Source organism: Aythya ferina (assembly GCF_964211825.1).
Source record: "Aythya ferina genome assembly, chromosome: 4".
NCBI classification, from domain to species: domain Eukaryota; kingdom Metazoa; phylum Chordata; class Aves; order Anseriformes; family Anatidae; genus Aythya; species Aythya ferina.
Window position 1 is genome coordinate 59,314,493 of NC_140300.1, and position 19,282 is coordinate 59,333,774.

A 19,282-nucleotide genomic window follows, 5' to 3' on the forward strand; every position below is an offset into this window, starting at 1 on the left:
TATGCTTGAAGATGAAATTATCCAAACTTGTTAGTTTGTGTGTCTGCATGTATGGCAAAGGAGGAATGGCAATGGATTGTGGCAGATGGTATTCCAAAATCTGGCAGTGTTTTTAAGGACTTCATATTGGGTTTGTTTTCCTTGTTTATGCCAGTCAGGGCACCTGGTGCTAGTTAGTCTCTGCCAGGAGACAGAAGGGTCTTCAGATGAGGTTTCTATTCACAGGAATTTCCAAGTCTTTTTCAGGAGGGTTAGAAGCCTAATTTAGATTCCTAAGAATCAGTGCATACTTGCTGAATTAAAAACCGCTTTTAATTACTGAAAAGCCCTCTTTGAAAGATACTGAGGATCACTGGGAAGCCCTGTGTCCCTTGAGTGAATAGCAGATGTCTTTGTGAAAGAGGTGCTGTAGCCAACCAGATGTTATGAATTTGAGTCTGGAATTGCTGAGTAAAACAGCTCTGACCTGTCACTTGGGTACTGTGGCAGTATGTTTTTAATTTCCTGCACTCATAACACGAGTCTAATGCTTTGCCTCCTGCTCTTTTGTGTGTGTTGTGTCTGCATATCAATCGTGACTGAGTGCTTTGCTCGAGATTTGCTGTCATAAATCAGGTCTTCACTTATACAAGTATTAGATGTAGCATAAAACATGCTCTGCTTGTTGATTTAATTTATATTTTCCTGAACTAATGTTAGTTTAGGTGTAAGCTGACAGTATTGCATGAGCTTATATGACTTTTTTTTTATATAAAATTGTAGAGTGATACTGCTAGGAACATAATGCCTTAATTAGTTGGATCAGGGGAATTTGTGATAAGCAATAAAGTATAAACTAGAAATTTAAATGTAATTGTTTTCCTCTAAATCTAGCATGGCACCCTCACTTTCCATGCATTAAAGTACTTAGTGCTTCCCCACCCTTTTTGCAAGTTTAACATATTTCTATCTTGTGATTCATCTTTTCCAAGCTAATAAAGAATGTGGCTGTGTATCTTTGAAGTATATTTGCTGCCATAAAAATGTGGCTATAACTCCAAATTGGCCATAACACTTAGAGTGATTCTTTAACAAATTCTTTAGCATCTTATTTTTGCCAGTCAAATACCTGCATTTCAGTATTTGTCTTAAGAAACCTGTTTCCTGTACTGAATCAGCTTCCAAAATTGGGTGGTATGTTAGACTTTTGAGTTAATAGCTTTTTAACTTATACAGAGCATTAGTATAATGTTCCATTTACACATGCGAGCTTTCTGATAGAGTAATTCACTGTTTTAAGAAAGACTTCTTTTTTTCTCATCTTCACATTTGCAGATAGTTTTTTAGCAATACAATAAAAATATTGTTTGGCTGTTTGGATGTTCTCTGGTATGATGTCTTAAACTTGAAGAAAAGACAAATGATCTTTTTTTTTTTTTTTTTATAAATGAACTGCAATAATACCAGCTGGTACCACGTAGAATAGGGCTCAGTATTTTCTTCTTCTCTTCGTTGCCTTGATATTATAGTAGTGCTTTGTTCTAATGATTATATATAGTTAAAGCTTTCGTTCTCTTATTTTGTTGTTAACTAGTTAGTTAACTCTACAGTTTTAGGCTTGTTCAATGAGGCAGTTGTACCTCACTTCTATTTCTTGCATACATGCTCTGCCTGAAGTGTCAGAAATGTAACTTGCAGTGGGACTTGGGGGGAGGGAGAAGGAATTAATTACCTTATTAACGTATTAATTGTCTAGCTCAGTAGTTAATGTTGCTTCTAGCATCACTTCAGGAATGAAATAATAGCAGACATTTCTATGATATGATATCTGTTCTCTGACTCTGCTCTAACCATTTTCCATTCACTTAAAGCAATGACTTAAAACCAGAATACACTTGACAAAGTGAGACAGCGTACTGTTGGTATGTCTGCAGAACTGGAGACTTACGTATTTGCAGCTGTTCATTACTTTTTTTTTGTGTGTGTGTTAAAGCATTCATAAGGCTTCTTTTTCTGACCTTGGCATTTTTCATTGATGATCTTCCAGTGGATCAAGGCATTTCTACAAGTTTTATGGTTTACTGGTTACAACAATGTCTTTACTGCTAAGAAAAAACTAACTTATTGCACAAAATATGTTTTGTTACTTCTTAACTTGCTAACTACATGTCAGAATGTACTTGTATCCTTCCTGCAATGCCATAATGTGATTATGAGAAAACCAGTTACCTTTCATGAGGTGTAATTTTGAACTAGATGTGCAACTTCCTCTAAAATGCTTTTGGTTAGTGCTCTTTCATTTATTTCTCTTTGGCCTCCCCGTAGAAAGTGACCCACCTCTAGCACCTATGCACTATCTTACAGTGCAGTGTATATACACAGTGAGTATTTAAATCTGTAATACCCCTTCTTGACTGAGGGTTAAAGATAAAGTACAGTATAGTGATCCTTTTTTTACGAAACAAATACCTGTTTTGGCAGTTCCAAAGGTCAAGCATACAAATTCTCATTGGGGACCTTTATCCTGGTGTTGAGTGACTCTGAAAGGGACATGTGGTGTACTATGGATAGCAGGGGACACTTATGCTTGTGGCAGAGCAATATTGTCAGGAAAGCTGGGGCAGTTTTTGGATATACCATAACATATTATCAGGTAAGAACAGTATGATTTAGGTCATATCTTTCCAGTATGCATTACAACCAGTTGTTAAAGAAGGCTAGAGAAGCCATGAAAACCAAAGCAGCTTCATCCAAAAACCGTACGTGCTCTATCAGGAAATACAGTATTCTGTTTTCTTACTCTCTTAAGAGGTTAAAAGGTTGCTAGTTTTAGTTTAATAATCTGTGAGAAATGTAACAAAGAGGTGAAATGGCTTCAGTTAGATGGCTTATTGTAAAAGTAATAGTGCTGGTATGGTTGTAACAGCTCACAATAGTGTCTCTTTAAACAGGCTGTTAAAGGTGTCTGCTGGCTTCTCACTGAAATTTTTACAGTGAGATAGGATGTTTTTACTAACAAAATGCTCTAGTTCAAACAAAAGTTTATAGAGGGATACTTTTGGGGGTTTATTTAACACCTCTTTCTTTCATGCCCTGTTGAAACCCAGAGAAAACAGAAGGTAAACATCTGTTTCTTCTCATCCTGTAGATTCCTTGGTAGAATCAGTTACCTTCAAAGTGCTTGAGCTTTCGGTGTCTGGAAAACAAGGGATTAATCTAGGTCACACTCTGCCTGTGCTTTTATAAGAACAGCAGCAACAACAAAAAAACAACCCCACAAGCAAAACAAAAGCTTGAAGATCTTAAAACGTGTTGTGATACTATATGCAAATGTGTAAATTTTCTTTAAAAATTGGGAGGATTACACCTGAGAGCTGATGAATGTTGTTAAAAATGCCACATACTTAGGTCTTCAGTGACTGTTTTCATCTAGTTTGCTATTGGTAGTCTTCAGTGTGGTAATGGCATGTCACACAGTGATGAGACACTACTGTCCTGTCAAGCAGCTTATTAGACCTTTCTCCTTTGTTTCTCCTCTGATTGGAAGGGCTTTCTTGGTGTGGTGTGTTTTTGTCTTTCTTTTTCTTTCTTTGAAGAAAAGCTTTTGCAGTTTGTAGGAAAAAACTGTGCAAAGAGTTGTATGGAAACTCAAAAGACCTTGATGCATTTGTGAACACAGCGCTCATGTGGTTGGTCATAGAGCACCATAGAGTAAGATTGGGGAACTTGTCTGAGTTAGAAAGAAGTCAGGAAGAATTGTGCTGTTGGGGGCAGTTGTAGCATAGGTCACAAATTGGTGAGCAAAACATGCAGAAGACAGAACAAGCCGCTTGTCTCAGCACTTTGAGTGGCTATCTTTGGCTTTATCTTAGTGTTTGCTTTCAATGCAATTTTCCAGCTGTATAACGTTAGAAACAATGCTGATAACAATGCTTGAAAATATAGATTGATTTTTTTTGTTGTTGTTGAGTACCTAACTTTGCAGGTGCAAGGTTATTAAATATGAAATTGATCTCCATTTGAGAAGAATGTCTATTTATATATACATAAGTATATATATGTGTATATATAAATAATCCAAAGGTCTTAACTTGCTTTAAAAGACAACAAATAAAAATTTAAAAATATCTGAGAATGTTGTACAGCTCTATATGAGAGTTTATAACAAAGTTAACCTTATTGCAGTGCTGCCACCAATTAAGTTTCATGTATCCATTAAAAATTCTGTGGTAGTCTGGAATTTTGGTATGAAGTAAAACTTCTGTTCTTGAATCAATTCAGCCTTCTTTCAGTGCCTTCTAATTCTGTTCTCTGGGCATTGGAAGTAAATTACGTTAAAAATAATTCAGGAAGTACTTTGATATGTAAGTATCTTAAACATTGGGAAATTCTTTCCTCTTCTGCACGTGGATAAACCAGGCACCTTCTACAGTGAGGCTAAAACCAGGAGGAAGGTTATTTCTTAACTGGTAGACAGTCTAATACTTAAAGGACTCTGGGTATGAAAAAACAGTGTTTAAGTGCCTGTTAACACTGGGCAGAGCAGGGAGGGTATTGCTTAATGTCTTGCACATTGCAGAACTAACATCTCTGACTAGTTCCAACCAGGAATTTTGGTACAAATGAGTTGAAACTGCAATTTCAGTCTCTTGTGTTAAAAGCTTCAGCTCTTGTAAGTTGGGCTTGTCTATTTTTGTCATTTTTGTCATCCCTCTCTACAACAGAACATCCCGGAAGTTTTCCAGAAAAGCTTGAACAGTTTTGTAAACTTTGTGGAATAAAGCAGTAGCAACAACTTTAGATTTAGTATTTGTTTAATGATCATAGATAATATCTTACAGATTTGAAGTTCTAGGATTTGAATCATATAAATTGGTCTCTCTCTTTTATCTCTGACAAGGAACAAGAAGATCAAGCTTAAACTCTTTTGCAGATATTAGTACTGTTCATTGGACTACTTGTTGCCTTTCTAGCTGCAATAAAGAGCCTGCTGTAGGCTTTTTTTAGATGTTTTCCATCCATGTGAACAATGAGGACTATCTGAATGACTCAATTGTCTCGTGATCTAGCCCTAGAATACTTGCAAGCTAATAAAGAATGTTCTTATAAACAGCCAGCAAAACTGCTCAAGTGGCATAGCTATTACATGTGAACCACCTATAAAGTTTTGTTACCTCTATATAAATAAGTTTAGAATTAATCTAAACCTATGTGAATTCTTTCATTAAAGGCCTTCTGTGGTATAGACCAAATGGCTTCCATGCTATGAGATCTGTTTCATCTGTTAGCACTTCTAAGCAAGGACCTTTTTTCTAAATTGTAAGTTGGATATGTTTGTTTAATTCCAAAACTTCTGTGAGAAAATTGCTCTCTAGCTTAAGGCAGCCATATTCCAAACTCTTGATGACACAAAGCAAGCAGACGTTCTGATGAGGGCATGTTTGTAGTTCACTTCTGTGGTGTTTGTTCTGATGTTGGGAGGAATGTCTGTAGTTCTCCTCCACGGTATTTATTTTGATGTTTCACAGTAATAATCCATACAACAGAACAGCACAGAGCTGCAGTTTTCTCACAGTTGTTTAAATATTGAAATATTAATTATAAATATTTAAATATGGTCAGCCTCTGAATGAATAGAGGGGGCAGCTGAAATGGACATCAACAGATTGTATCAGTTCAGTCCAAGCTGGTGCCTAAAGAACATTTTCCAGTGTTGGGAGATGGAGTTCAAGTCTTTTCTACCATGGAAGTCTGTCATATTGGCTCTAAATTATACACAACAGTATTAGGATTGCCCAAAGCTGATGGTTTTTATTACTGTTGTCTGAACTAGTTTTAAAATATCTAAATTCTCACTTTTTTTTTTTTTTTCCAGTAATTAAGAGGACAGCAAGTTTTTATTTTGTGAAGAGACTGGAGGGCTTTGACCGACCATCAGGGGCAGCGGCAAACTGCTTTTGTTTTGTTATTCCCAGCTCTGAATAGCTATATGCTATGCTAAACTGTGCCACCTTCTTGGAAGTGCCACCCTAAAACTTAGCTCTTTTGGTAGTATCTCTGTGTCCTTCCCTCTCCAGTTAAATATAGGTATTGATCTCTCTTGGATTATCTCAGTAGTTTTTTTTCTTCTTTGAATTTCTGGAGGCCCCTAGATTATAGACATTGTTTTATGTGTTTGCAGTGGACACTGACAATAACCAGGTGTCATTGCACTGGAGTTCTTTATAGGAGTCTTAATTTTGATGTATCTGATGTAGCCCAAAGCTTTTTGTCCTCTTCCTATTTTTTTTTTATTATTATTATTTGGAAGTCCTCTGAGGCACTGTGCTGTTTGTTCTAGTGTTCTAGCTTTCTTTAAGTCCTTTCTTTCCCCAAATTCTTTAAGATATTTTTTCAGCAGATAAAGTAGCTGCCAGTGTTGCAGTTGTTGCCCTTTATTAAGGAAATAAGTTGACATAACATTGGAAGACCATAGAACGGTCCCAGAGATATGAAACTTGTGGATTTTGTATCAAAGATGGCTAGACAGCTTGTAAACTCTGACCTTTATTCGCACACCTGGGGTTACAAAGAATGTGTGAAGCCCACAAAAGAGAAGTGCAGCACCTGTGATGAGCTGACTTGCATTTGCTCTGTGAACTTGCGCATTGATAAATCAGTAGTAAATCTTCAGGGATGTATTCATCTAAATTATCCATAGTTGTGGTGCTGCTTTTCAATAGCAGTTGCCTGGGTACTGGTTACTGTTGTTGTGAGGCCATAGGTGAAGAGCAATTGCACAAGTGTGAATCAACCAGTATGGGTGAATAAATCAATATTTGTAGATCTGTAAGCTGTTGTTCTAAGTAAAACCCTTGTTTTTAATCTGTTCCTGGGTGCTGCAGTTTACAAGGCTCATGTATGCCCCTAGCCTATTGCTGAATAGCCAAAGTTCTTAGCAGAGAGGCAATTGTTTGTGTTTTTTTTTTTCCTGGTAGGTCTGCATAGATCATTAAAGTTTCATATTTTAAGGCATGTTGTCCTAATATTAGTGACATTTTTCACTGTAGGCTAGAAGCAGTTTTGCTTTGAAGCACTGTAGGATTTTGTCTGAGGGAGTCTAACAAATGCTGTTTTGTAAAGGACATCTTACACATGGAAAATAATTTGCAGTTCCATTATGTCAGAAGTTAAAAATGAAATTATTCTTGTGATGTTTTGTTGCCATTCTCTACTCTGAAAGAGGGCAGATGATAAAAATGTCACCACTGTCGCATGAAAGAGACGCAGATTAACCTGATTTCAGTAGCTGTTTGCTTGGAAGTTCACTGCACCATTACCTGCTGTTTGAAACACTGTTGAATTTATAATGGTTAAAAGCTTCTGTGTCCTAGAAGAAGCCTAAATTATTTAGGATTTTAGTTCCTGCTCTGAGATGGGAAGAGAGTTGCTATTTTCTTCTTCAGGTGAGGATTTGAGCTTAAAATGTCCCAGAGCTGCAAGCTGTGTGGAGCACAGCAGCGTGTTGCTGCCTGCAGGAGGATCAGCTTTTCATGCTGGAGCACTGGCTAGGGCAAGATGCTCACAGGAAGCTGGGGAGAGCGTGGTAACTTTCTGGAAGCAAAAACTGGGGCACAGATGACACTTTCTCTCAAAGGCCTCCTCTTCTCATGGCATAGACAGTCACCTCTCAGTTCTTGCTGAATTAAAGCATGCCAGTAAAAACCATCTGCTCAGCACTGCCCGTGCTGTCTTATAACGTGGAGCCAGTTGTCTTCTGCCAGGGCATCTTGGGTCTAAAGGTCTAGCCTCTGATTTAGACTTGCCCTGCTCTGACAGCTTTCTTACTGGTTGTTGAATGTGGGAAGAGGAACAGAGGCAGCAGAAACACATCCAGATACCAGAGACTTGGCCTCACAAGGCTGAATTAAAGAGCCCACAGATACTTGTGTCCTTTGCTCCTTTTTTGTCACATTGCTAGCTTCCCCAGGGAGTGGCAGATGTACTAAATCTGCTGGGATTAAAATAGGTCTAGCCCAACCATCCATCTGACCGTGTCATCAGGTATTAATGCCTTTAGCAACCCAGAGTGAATTACGTGATTGTAGCGGCACGGAGTCCGTTGTTTTGCCCAGGCAGGGAAGACAGCAGTGAAGTGCTAGTAAATAAAATGTCAGTCCTTTTCTCCTGTCTGTGCTGCGTATCACTTCCTATTTTATTCAGCTATTTTCCAGTGTTATTTTCCATCGCCCTTATCTGATGTCAAGACAGAAAAAGACCTCTCCCCGTATTATGCATGAAATGCAGACAGTGTGTGTTCCTGGCGTGCTGCGCTGGATCCCATGGAGCATATTCCTGGCTCTGTACCCTGCTGGCACCAAGCACAGGCTGGTTGGAGGAGCACAGATACAGGCTTGGAGGTGCTGTTTCCCTGAGCTGAGGAAACAACGTTGACAGATGCACACTCACCTCTGTGCAGGTTTTGGTGGGATAACACAGAGCCCTGCAAATACTGCATTGTAGGAACCTTTTCAAGTTTCAGCCTCTCCTAGGAGCTATTCACATAGGGACGGGCAGTCCTCTTGCAACCTGTCAGAGCTCTCCAAAGGTTGGATGCTAGATGAGCCTGACGTGCCTCTGTTGCCCTTTATTAATGCTGTCAGGTTTTCCTACTGCATAAAGCAGGCTTGTTTTAGGGTTGTGGGAATTAACAGGGTTCCTGGAGCCTAAAAAGTGTTTTCCTCAGCTAAGAAGGGTCTTTTTGTTTGTGTTTTTTGTATTTATTTATTTTTTTTTAACAAACAAAAAAGCACTGATGTCTCTGTTTCTTCATGGCCTGTTTCTACTCAAAGCTGGGAAAGAGGAGGCAGTGAAAGTATTATTTGTGTCTCTCTGTAGGAGGCGTTTTAGTCTCTGCTACAAGAGCTTTTATGTCCATGTAGAGCTTTTATTTGCTCATATTTTGTCTTGTGATTCATTCCTTCCTCTGTCTTCGAACTGGTTCATTACATCATACTTGCCCTCTAGAGGTCCTTTGTCTTAGCTCCTGCGCCGAGGAAGGAAGTTAGGGTCTCACTGGGGTATTTCGGCCTCTGTGGTTTTACAGGCTGAGGAGGAGTTCTTGGGCATATTTTCCCAGGCGCTGTTACAAGGACTGGGAGAGGTGGGGTTTGGATTTTTTTGGTGGATTTTTTTTTTCTTGTTGAATCTGGTTATACTGTTTCTGTGAAGAAAGCATTGAATCCAGATGGGGAGAGAATATTTGCTTCATGGAGGAGTCTCCCACCAGGGGAGCTGCGGTGGGTAGGAGGAGAGCAGAAGGGAGTTCCTCCAGGTGCCCTGGGAGAAGATAACCTGGTGGGGCCGGGTGTTGGCTGCTGGTGGAAGGCTGGCTGTAAGCCAAGCCAAAATCTCAAGATCCTTCAAGGGAGGATTTGGCAACAGCGATCTGATATTTGCAGAGGAGGGCTGATGAACTGTGGTGAATACACAAGGCGGCTGTGATGTGCTGTAAGGAGCCTCCTGGCTCACTGCTGAGCACCATTTCCAACGTTGGAGCCGATAATCTTCCAGCATCAGCTCCTTTGGTGGTGCTGCTGGATTAGGAAAGAGTCTAGAGTTTCTGGCCATGGCAAAGATAGATGAACACACGTTGTTAGTGCCAAAGCTCTTCAGACTCAAGGAATCCGTGAAGATTTTACAGCAGTAATGTCATGCGTGCCCTGCTGTTTGCAGAGGCTGCCCTGGGAACTGAACAAAAAAGCTAATTTACTGTCTTTGTACTTATTTTGAATAGTTCAGTGCAGACTGAAGATGTGTCATAGTACTTCAAAGCTGGTGGTGCATTACCATGCCTGGAAATAAATATTTTGGTACATGGTCATAAAACATTCAGCAGCACTCTCCTGCAGCGTGCTGTGGAGGTTGGTTTAACAGGTCTGACTGTCTTTGCAGGGCTGCAGCTCTTCTGGTGTGCTTACAGCGAGCTGCTCTGCTGCCACTGCCCTGGCTTGGGCGATGTCAGAGATACCTGAAGACCAGAATAAAACAGCAAAATGCTATTTTTAGTTCTAGCCGGTGCGGTAAATACACACCGGATAATTTAAAATGTTCTGCATCTTGAGCAAGTAAGACATGTTATTAAAATGTAATAGGGCTGTGTTAAGGAGAGGACAGGTAAGGTACCACTGGGACGAGACCTGTCAGCGTGATAATACTTGCTTTGTGTGATACGTGCTTCAAAACAAGTTGGTGTAGTGCCTTCTGGAACTAGAAGGGCTATCAGAAGACTAGGTGCTAGAGCACATCAGCTGTGGTTTTGTGAAATGGTGGAAGTGGGGCATCAGTGAGAAAGGAGCTGATTTTGTCTTTTAAAACAAATGAAGGGAAAAAAACTAAGACAAATGTATAAAGGCTGGGGAGGGCAGTTCTTCAGCAGAGCCTGCAAGGAACCTGAAGAGGAGGTATGAGCTGCTGCTGCTTTGTATCCTGGATTGGGTCAGATGGACCCTGCTTCTGTGGCTGCCAAACAAGGCAGAAATACATGTATTTCTCATCCTTACACACAGGAAAGTGGACAGTGCAATTCTGTGGTGCCTTAACAGCATATATTTATAAGTCACAGTTGTAGGTGAAAAAGGTCATGTTTTCTAATCTGTGTAAAACAGGGATTCCTTTCCTCTATTTCTAGTTTGGTTGGTTGGTTTGTTTGCTAGTGGGACCAAGCTGTATGCAAAACTTTGAGCTCAATAAATGGGAGGGGGGTATAATTTTTGAGGGCTAGTTAAATATGGAGACCACACTTATTTTTAACGAATTCCTGTAATGCTGCTTGTTTGCTACAAAGACTGGGTGCATTCAAACTCCAGCTGGCAGCAATCTGTTTCGATACAAAATTGATGCCTGCTTGCTTGCTCCTCTCCCGATAAATTGAAGCATCTGCTGTGCTGAGCTGCCAAGCTAAATAGTATTTTTGTTAAGCAGATCTCAAATACGGGATTGTTCTCAGAGAATGGGTGTTTGTTGGTTTGTTAAGGCTTGAAATGTTGACATAATATTTAATGCCAAAAGAAACTCTGGTAGAAAATGCTTGCTGATAAAATCTGTTTTGATACATTCCTGTCAATTGCAAGAAACTGTCTGAAAAACGCAGCCTGAAGTGATCCTTGCTAAGGAGAAAAGAGCTGACAAATGCCTCTGGGAATATTCAAGTAATCTCCCTGCTTGTCTCTAAAGAACAATTACATGGTCTGTGACACTGGATGATATATTCAGCTGGGGAGACCACCCACTTCCTCCTCCTCCTCCTCTTTCTCCTCCTCCTCCCTTTTCTCCTGCTGTAGCTCCCAGTCCCACAGAGTCCCATCGCAGATTAAGCGTGAACACTGTGATGTAATTCAGAGGCTGAGGGTTTTTCAAATCACTAAGTCGATTTTAGTCTGAGGACAAGCTTTGTTTCTGCAACATCTGGCGGGGAGAAGCTGCCAGCAGCACTTACGCTGTGGATATCTGCTTTTTGTGATTGTGCTCATCTGTGCATAAGGAATAAGGGCAAAGGAATGGAGATCTGATTATTTCTTCAAGGTTGTTTTCTTTAGCAAGAATCGCTTGACTTCTGCCAGCGGTGATTTAAAACCATAGTATGTTACACTACATGGAGGCTGTTTCTTCCTTGCTTATCTTCTAATTGCACTGAAGACATGTTATGGTCCCCGAAATTTTCCTTATCCAACATGCGTGTACGACTGACAGCGAAGGGGTTGCTCCGAAACATTCGTCTACCTTCTGGCTATAAGAAAAGCACGGTTATATTTCATACAGGTTTGTATTTTTAACGTGACAGAGCATGCCTTGGGTGATATCTTGTTTACTTCAGCAGCAGTGTATTTTTAGCAAATAAAAACAGTCCTGGGCATAGAAGTTTTAGAATTACATATAGAAGTCTGACTTACAAGCATAGTTTTATAGTCTGTGTAACTGGAAAGCCTGAGCTTTCTGCATGTCCGTGCATCTGTGCAGAGCCATTTGTTGGTAAGATGGGTATTCTGTTTATGTAATGCAAATCAGATTTTTTTTCCTCCTACAGGTCCAAAAATAGAATCAGGAAGTCTGTGCCATTAAATATGTATCTAACCATTTCAATGATTATCTGCTGGGAGCTCTGTCTTTTCTATATCGTGAATGGGAGGTGTGGTGGGAGGTGGGAAATGAGTACGGGCTGTCACGATGTGGCTCTCTGTCTGTCTGAGAAATAGTTGAATACTTGAATGTAGAAATCTGTTGTCAGACTTCTCACATTAAACATCTTATCTGCAAGTATGACAAGCAAACTTTTTTGCTGACTTGTGTTGATAGAAACCTAAAAAGTCTGAAGTTTTCTTTCAGGTGTTTTAGAGACAATCAAAAAAAAAAAAAAAAAAGCTGCATATGACCTGATTTTTGTTTTAAGTGACGTATAAAGCATATGCATGGATTGGGAACATAATTACAGATGCTGACCTTTGTTCCAGGGAATACATGCTGTTTTGATGGAGGGTGGTGATTTTTATTTTTCTTTTTTTGCTAAGGTGGATGATATTGGAAAAAATGATGGCAGTCTACAGATTACATAAGTCTTTACTGTACTATTTGTCGTTTTCTTGCATTTTTCTTAAAGAGGAGCAAGCAGCTACATAAACTAGTTCGGCACAAGCTCTTCTTCTCAGGCATTTCCTTCCTTTCTTGAACACCCCCATTTCTGGCTAGTACTTCTTCAGAGTTCAGCTCCAAGTGAAGTTTTGGAGTCACCTTTCCTTCCTGTCCTGGCATTTCGCACAGCAACCTAAACCATTTGCCCTGTCATTACTTATCCCTGCTAAAGTAAATTCAGTTTGAGTTCCTCCTGGATGATAAATTAAATTATGAGTATAATATAGGTTGATTATCCAAATATAATATAGGCTTCTGTTTGCAGCTTGCTTGCATGGCTTTTAAGCTGCAATTAGAATACCTTGATGCTAAAACTTCTTACATGAGGGAGTCTTTGTGCATACTTACGTCACTGATGTTGCTAAGAATCTGAAATTTTCAGGTAGCACATATGCCAGGAATAGAAATACTAAAAGAGAAATGGGGAAATAATGTTCAATGTTCTGTATGTTCATTAACTACTACTGAAGTTTGGTATCATTCTAAAAAAAAAAAAAAGTATTGAGGCAGGTATTAAGGTAACTTTTATAGTGGCAAGAATCCATTTGTTTTTTCTTTCATTTGAGTGGATGTGAAAGTAAGAACTGCCTGCAGGATGCCTCTGTTAGATGGAGCATGCAAACTAGATTGATAGCCATGTTCCAGTTAAGCAGCACTTTCTTAATTAAGAAGTGCTGAACAGACCTTCTGCTTGTTCTCTCTAGCTTTTGCATAATACACACTAAAGGTATAGAACTGGAAGTTCAGAGAAATTTTCACCTGGTCTCCCCTTCTGCTTTACTGTCCCTGTGTCTTGCAGAAAGCTGCCCAGCGGTTAGCTTAGTGCTGAATATACTGAAAAAAAGTAGGGCATCTGAAAACCAGGTCATATTCCGTAGTGGAAACTGCAAGTACGTATAAATAAGCTGTGTTTTTAAAAACATTGAATGCATTGAAGCTTGCTTGTGATTATTTCTGGTTCATAAAAGTCAACAACATAAGAGTTGATCAGTTAATGACAATGTATATCACAAGTCTGAAAGGCTGATGCCAGGAGGAGCCATATTTGCTTTCTGCAACATAGGTTTGGGTATCTTTGCTTGTAGTGGTTTAATTGGATTAAAATGACATGTTGCTTCTTTCTAAGGTCATGTAAGTGATGAGAAATAGAATATATAGGGACTGTGTGAACAAATAAGGCAGAGTAATTGAAAAAGGGAACTTCAGGGTTCATGCATAAATGTGAATATGTATGGAAAAAGGTGTTATGTAAGCATCATTCAATTACAGTTTCGGTGTAGATTGCACTCCTAATGAGCATTATCATGGATTTAATCCACTGCTTCCTTTCATAGTAGCATAGACTGCCTTGATGACTGTCTTGAGATAGTTGTGACAATTGCTCAAATGTAGAGTTTTAAAGTAGACTAGAGCATTGGTCAAGTTGAATTCTCCTATACTGTGGCTGACTGTAGAGGAATAGATTCGTGGATTTAGGATGTAAAACACTATTGAGAGGAAAAGGATGGATCTTGTGAGTCTCCCTTCTGATTTGAGGATGTTTTGCAACAGCTTGCCACAGTTTCTTCATGGTATGTGGTTATGGCTGGAAATACAGTTTACACTGGTGGTGTTAGTCTAAATTAGTCATTGCATGTATTGTGGAACAGATCTTTGCGATGAAGAATGTTTGCACTGCTTACATCTTGTCCATATGGAGTTGTCAGAGTGACTGGAGAAGTTCAAATATCTTGTAAGCATTGCAATCAAATAAAATCAGATTATTTTTTAGGAATGGAATAAATCTGGATGAAACTTGCTGTAAAATTTGGTGTATATCAAGATTCTCCAGCTTGCTGCCTGGCTGTATCTAACTTCCATCATTGTGTGCTCTGCATTGCTTCGGGGTATTTATATCCAGGGGTCTCTTCTCCCTTTAAATACAGGCAGACATCAAAAAGTGTCACTTCCTCAGCTACTGGAAGTATAGCATGCCTGCATTGTTACCTATGTATGGGTTTTATAAACAACTGCAACAAAAAATTCAACACAACTGCATAAATATGAGCTAAATATGAGCTAATTTTTCAGTGATGAAATACAAAATTTGCTTCCTTTATTAAACCATTAAGGATTTTTTATACCAAAGAGTGACTAAAGTGCTTTTTATGCTTTTCATGCATCAGTGGTGTGACAGAGTAAATCATCTCTGCATGATTCTGTAAAAACTGCCAGAGAAGGACATTCCTACACGAATGATTTAAAATATTCATTTTGAGTTATGTACATTTCCTTTTGCATAAAGATACAATTCTGCACAAGGAACCAGTTTTGCAAATGGAGATCAAAGCTCTCATGCCTTTTGTTCCCAGAGTTTTTCCATAGATTGTATAATGAGCTGTACTGTTGCTTTTGTGGTAAATTTTTGTCTCAATGTTTTTGCCAAGCCCTTGATGGCGCTAGGTTTCTTCTTCCCTTAAGCAAGCTGTACTTAGTATTCTTACCCCTCTGGTGGCTTTCATTGCTTACTAAACCTTGTTACTCTCTTATTACTTTGGGAATAAGAAGCGTCTCTAAAGACACCTGATGTCATTACAGCAATGTCAGTTTAAAAAATTTCCTTTTCCCCTTGCTAGCAACGAACAAACATCACAGACCTATTTATTTGAGCAGGTAACATCCATTTCCAGTACAATTTCTTCCCTACATCCTGCTTCAGATAACACTGACAACTGTATGAAATTGTGTGTTGCAAAGCAGTGCTTTTAAAGGAAACGAACAAAATCTTAATGATTTTGAAAGCCTCGGGTGTCATGAGTTGCTTAGCTGTTCATATACCATGCTGTTTTTCCTAAGGGTAGCTAAAGTAATGATTATTGTCCAACGTCACAGCTTCCTATGGAACTATAGGAAAACACCCAACACACTCAACCTTACTAAGTGTTTTAAATCTGAAAGTCTACTAGAGATATTTGATACAGGATGAGTAAGTTAAATGTTTGTGTTACCTACCAAGGAAAAATATAGTTCAGAAGTAAAAACGGCTTGTCTGTTCTGAGCAAAAGAAGTTGAATAGCTGGAAACCATTAATCATGGGGAGTTTAGATTTAATCATGTTCCTCTTGAAGTCTGTGAGACTCTTAGCTCCTGACTTTATCCTTTCAGGACTGGGTACAAAATGAGCTGCCTGGCGTGCTTGATTTCAATCTTAATAGGTCATGGCTTCAGTAAGTATGTAAATGATAGCTAAATGGAGGTTCTTTTTCAAGTAGTGGAGCTCTTTTTGTTTGTTTGTAACGCTTTGTCTACGCAAGTTTCCTATATCCTATGTTTGTGACAGGTATAAAATGAAGATAACACTAGTTCTCCAATGAACCCTTGATAGCAAAAAAAAAAAAAAAAAAAAAAAAAAAAAAAACAACTAACCACCCTACCAACAAAAAACAAACCAGAGTCAAAGCAGTAATTTATATGTGATGACAACACTTAAACTGCGTATGTATTTTAATAAAGCATGAAAGTGGATGCAAATGAAGAGCTATGCTCAGAAAAACTTGGGAGGATGCAGAGTACTGTGAAAAGCAGATGCATTCTGGCCCTACACTATAGTGAGTGATGTTGGGTTTTATTATTCCTTCACTTACACAGATTAATTACTTGTGAAGAATGCCTCATGTATTTGTCAACGTGAAATAAGTAGAGTTAATGTTTCAAGCTCAACTTCACAGAAGAACAGTTAATTGGAAAGTAAACACAAAAGACCTAGCAAATTATCTGTGCTAATATTACTGCATATGCTAAATTTATTCCCACTTGATATGTCTAATAGGTGAAAGTGGTCTGGCTGTAACTTCTATTGCTGTGAAGTGGGTTGGGGTTTGGAAGCGACAGGCAGCTACAATTACACTAAAAAAAAAAAAAAAAAAAAAAAACAACCAGCACTTTAATAGCTTTTAAATTTCTTTGGGGGTTTTCAAGTGCAATAAAACTAGACTTAACCTTTTAGACTCTGCCTCTACTAGTTTGTGCAGTTAATGCAAATGAATCTGTTACTATAGTAGAAATGGCTTATAGCATTGAGACAGCTAAAGCCTTTCTGCCTTACTACAGTTCATTTAATTTGAGCAATGGCATTTTGAGGAAAATGATACCATGAAACTTCTGTGCTAGAATGCAGTGTTTTGAGTATTGTAACCAGTTGGTTCATTGTTTTTGTAGTGCTCTTCTTCCTTTGTAGCCACAGAAAACTCATATAGAAAGGGATGGTGGAATCTTAAAATCACATTTGATCAATTGATGATAAGTACTGTGGAGGCAGTACTGAATAAATTGAGACCACTCTCATTGTAATTCACACCAAGAGATGTTAATTTTTGCTTATAGATTGGTTGTTAGTTTAGTGTCACATAATGAAGTTTTTCTCCAAGGTTTTATTGTTTTAAAAAATAAATCTCATCACTGAGTGTCACTGTACATATGAAAGAACGAGGTCCATAGTTGTTAGATTTGATGCTGCTGAGGAAGGTGGTGGAGTTCGAACAGCTCTTGATGGTTTCAATAACTATTGTACCCAAATTAACTTGTTTGGAAAGCCATTCTAAAGAAAACATTCTCTTGTGGCTTGCCTTCCCTTAGAACAAAATTTGGTGAAGACTATATCAGTCGAGCTGCTTAACTTGCAGCTGAGTTCACCTGTATCTCTATTTGCTCACCTCTTGATATTTCTTCTGTTTATAGTTCAATAGAGTTGTGTTGAAGTCAAAAGATTTAATTCAATCAAATCTTATTTTTAAGAGGTTTGTTACAGCAATTGTTTTTATCATAATAATACAGTAAACCAGCGCTGCAGAATTCTTACTTGGTGATTTAGATTGTACTTAGTGGGGTCACAAGCATCTTTCCAAAGGTCTCCACAAATTGTGCTCTCCCCCATTACTCTTTCCTATTTTTATTCTGCCTTGAAAAGAAACTAGTATTTGATCTTCTGAAAATCAACCGTGTCAGGAGTATAACTTATGGCTTTAAATACTCCTTAAAAAAAATACAAATAAATCCTGTTTGATTTAACTGCCAACATTCTCAAACGTAGAAATAACCTACCTCAAATAACCTGGCTTGTATCTGGCTGAGATCATTCTTCGCAGCTGCTATTTATGAACCTTCCATTGGTGTTGTCTTAACTGATGTCTAGTAGTTGTGGCAAGGAAGCTAATAAACCTATGTTCAGGTCTTGGTTGATTTGCTTTTGCTACTTCTTCGCATGGTGATATGCTACTTACATTTATAGGAAGTAAAGTTTTTTCTCAAGATGCTTGTATGAACATTTTGTATGCGATGTTATGGAAATACTTATGTTTAGGCAGGAAACAGGACAGCTGGGGACATCTGTGAGGGAATTCTTTAACTGAAAGCTCACCATTTTCTTAAAGAGAGCTTGAAATCCTTCAGTAGAAAAGTCTGGAAAGTATTACAAATAATATTTATTAATGAGTTGACAGGCTCTAAGATATTTCAATGGCCTTCATTTTTGTCTGCTTGTGAATGTTGCTAATATCAGAAACACTTAAATTATTAAAAATGGAATGTTTATACTTATTGCAAAAATAGATTGTGCTGTATTTTTTTCAAATATTAACTAGTAAAACAGGAATATAAGAAATGCTTCCAGTAGGAGAATAAGAGGACTGAACTTAAAATGCCAGTTTCAAATTATTCTGCTCCAAATAAAACAGCAGGCTTGAAGACTTCGCTTTTTTTTAGCTGTAAACACGTGCTACTTGTGTAACCAGTATAAAATCAAGGCTTAATTCTTTCTGCAAATAGTACTGCACAAAACACCTCCTGCTCTACCAACTTATCAAACTAAGAAGTTTTGTCACTTTCGGAGGGGGAAAAAAAAAGTCCTTTGTCCTGAGAAGGACATCTTGGCTATGAGGTAGGTCAAGGAAGTTGAGATGCCTATGGCAAGTGCAGTGAATGTTCTTGTTGCATTTGTTAGTGGCATAAGTAGGGATGTTTGTAGTCAGGGGTCTTACGTAGGGGTTTTAATCTTTGCAGTGTGTTGCAGGTATTCCCTGGAGAACGCCACTGTTATCGGCGGTATTGGCTCCTTAAGAAAGTTTCTGTTGTGTTTCCCCTGTCCCCACCCAGCTATGCAAAATGGAAGTTTGCTGCCTTCACAGTGGTTTGTTAGCTCAAGGAGAAGAGACCTGTGGGAACACCAGCTGTGGAGAAAGATGCATGACTATTTCCAACCCCACTCTATAGGAATTACTATATGGGCCCGCAGCAGGCAGGGCAAACACCTCATGATGAGAGCACTGGTGCCTGCCAGGCAGCCTTTGCCACAGTGGTCTTCAGTTGTGCGGCCTGGTTAGAAGCCATGAGGACGAAAAGCCTTTTGACTCCCAGGCCTGTGCAGCCAGGAGTGAGAGGGCCGCATGCCTCTGGAAGGGTGGGGACTGATGTCTTGCGGCTAACAAAAGCTCTGGGCGCTGCCCTGTTCTGGTTTGTTTCCCCTTGGCAGGACTTTGCATGAGCTCTACCGGCTTGCCTTCGGGCCCGATTCAGCAGTCCGAGACAATGGTGTGCAATGTTCTAGGCATGTCCCCGGGGAGCAATGTTTGCTGCTTAATAATAGGAAAACTGTTTATCATAA

General features: G+C 38.9%; 1 protein-coding gene across 3 annotated transcripts in view; it reads left to right on the top strand.

Annotated features, from left to right (window-relative positions):
- The window catches only part of MTUS1 (microtubule associated scaffold protein 1), a 111,545-nt gene that overhangs the window by 51,541 nt on the left and 40,722 nt on the right, over nt 1-19,282 (top strand). Inside the window, exon 1 of one of the 3 annotated variants that reach the window (XM_084517473.1) lies at nt 11,265-11,778. The exons of the other annotated variants lie outside the window; for them this stretch is intronic. Coding sequence (XP_084373599.1) covers nt 11,658-11,778 — 121 coding nt within the window. The 5' untranslated portion in view covers nt 11,265-11,657. Of the gene's footprint in view, nt 1-11,264; nt 11,779-19,282 lie in introns of those variants that run through there. 3 annotated transcript variants of the gene reach the window in all.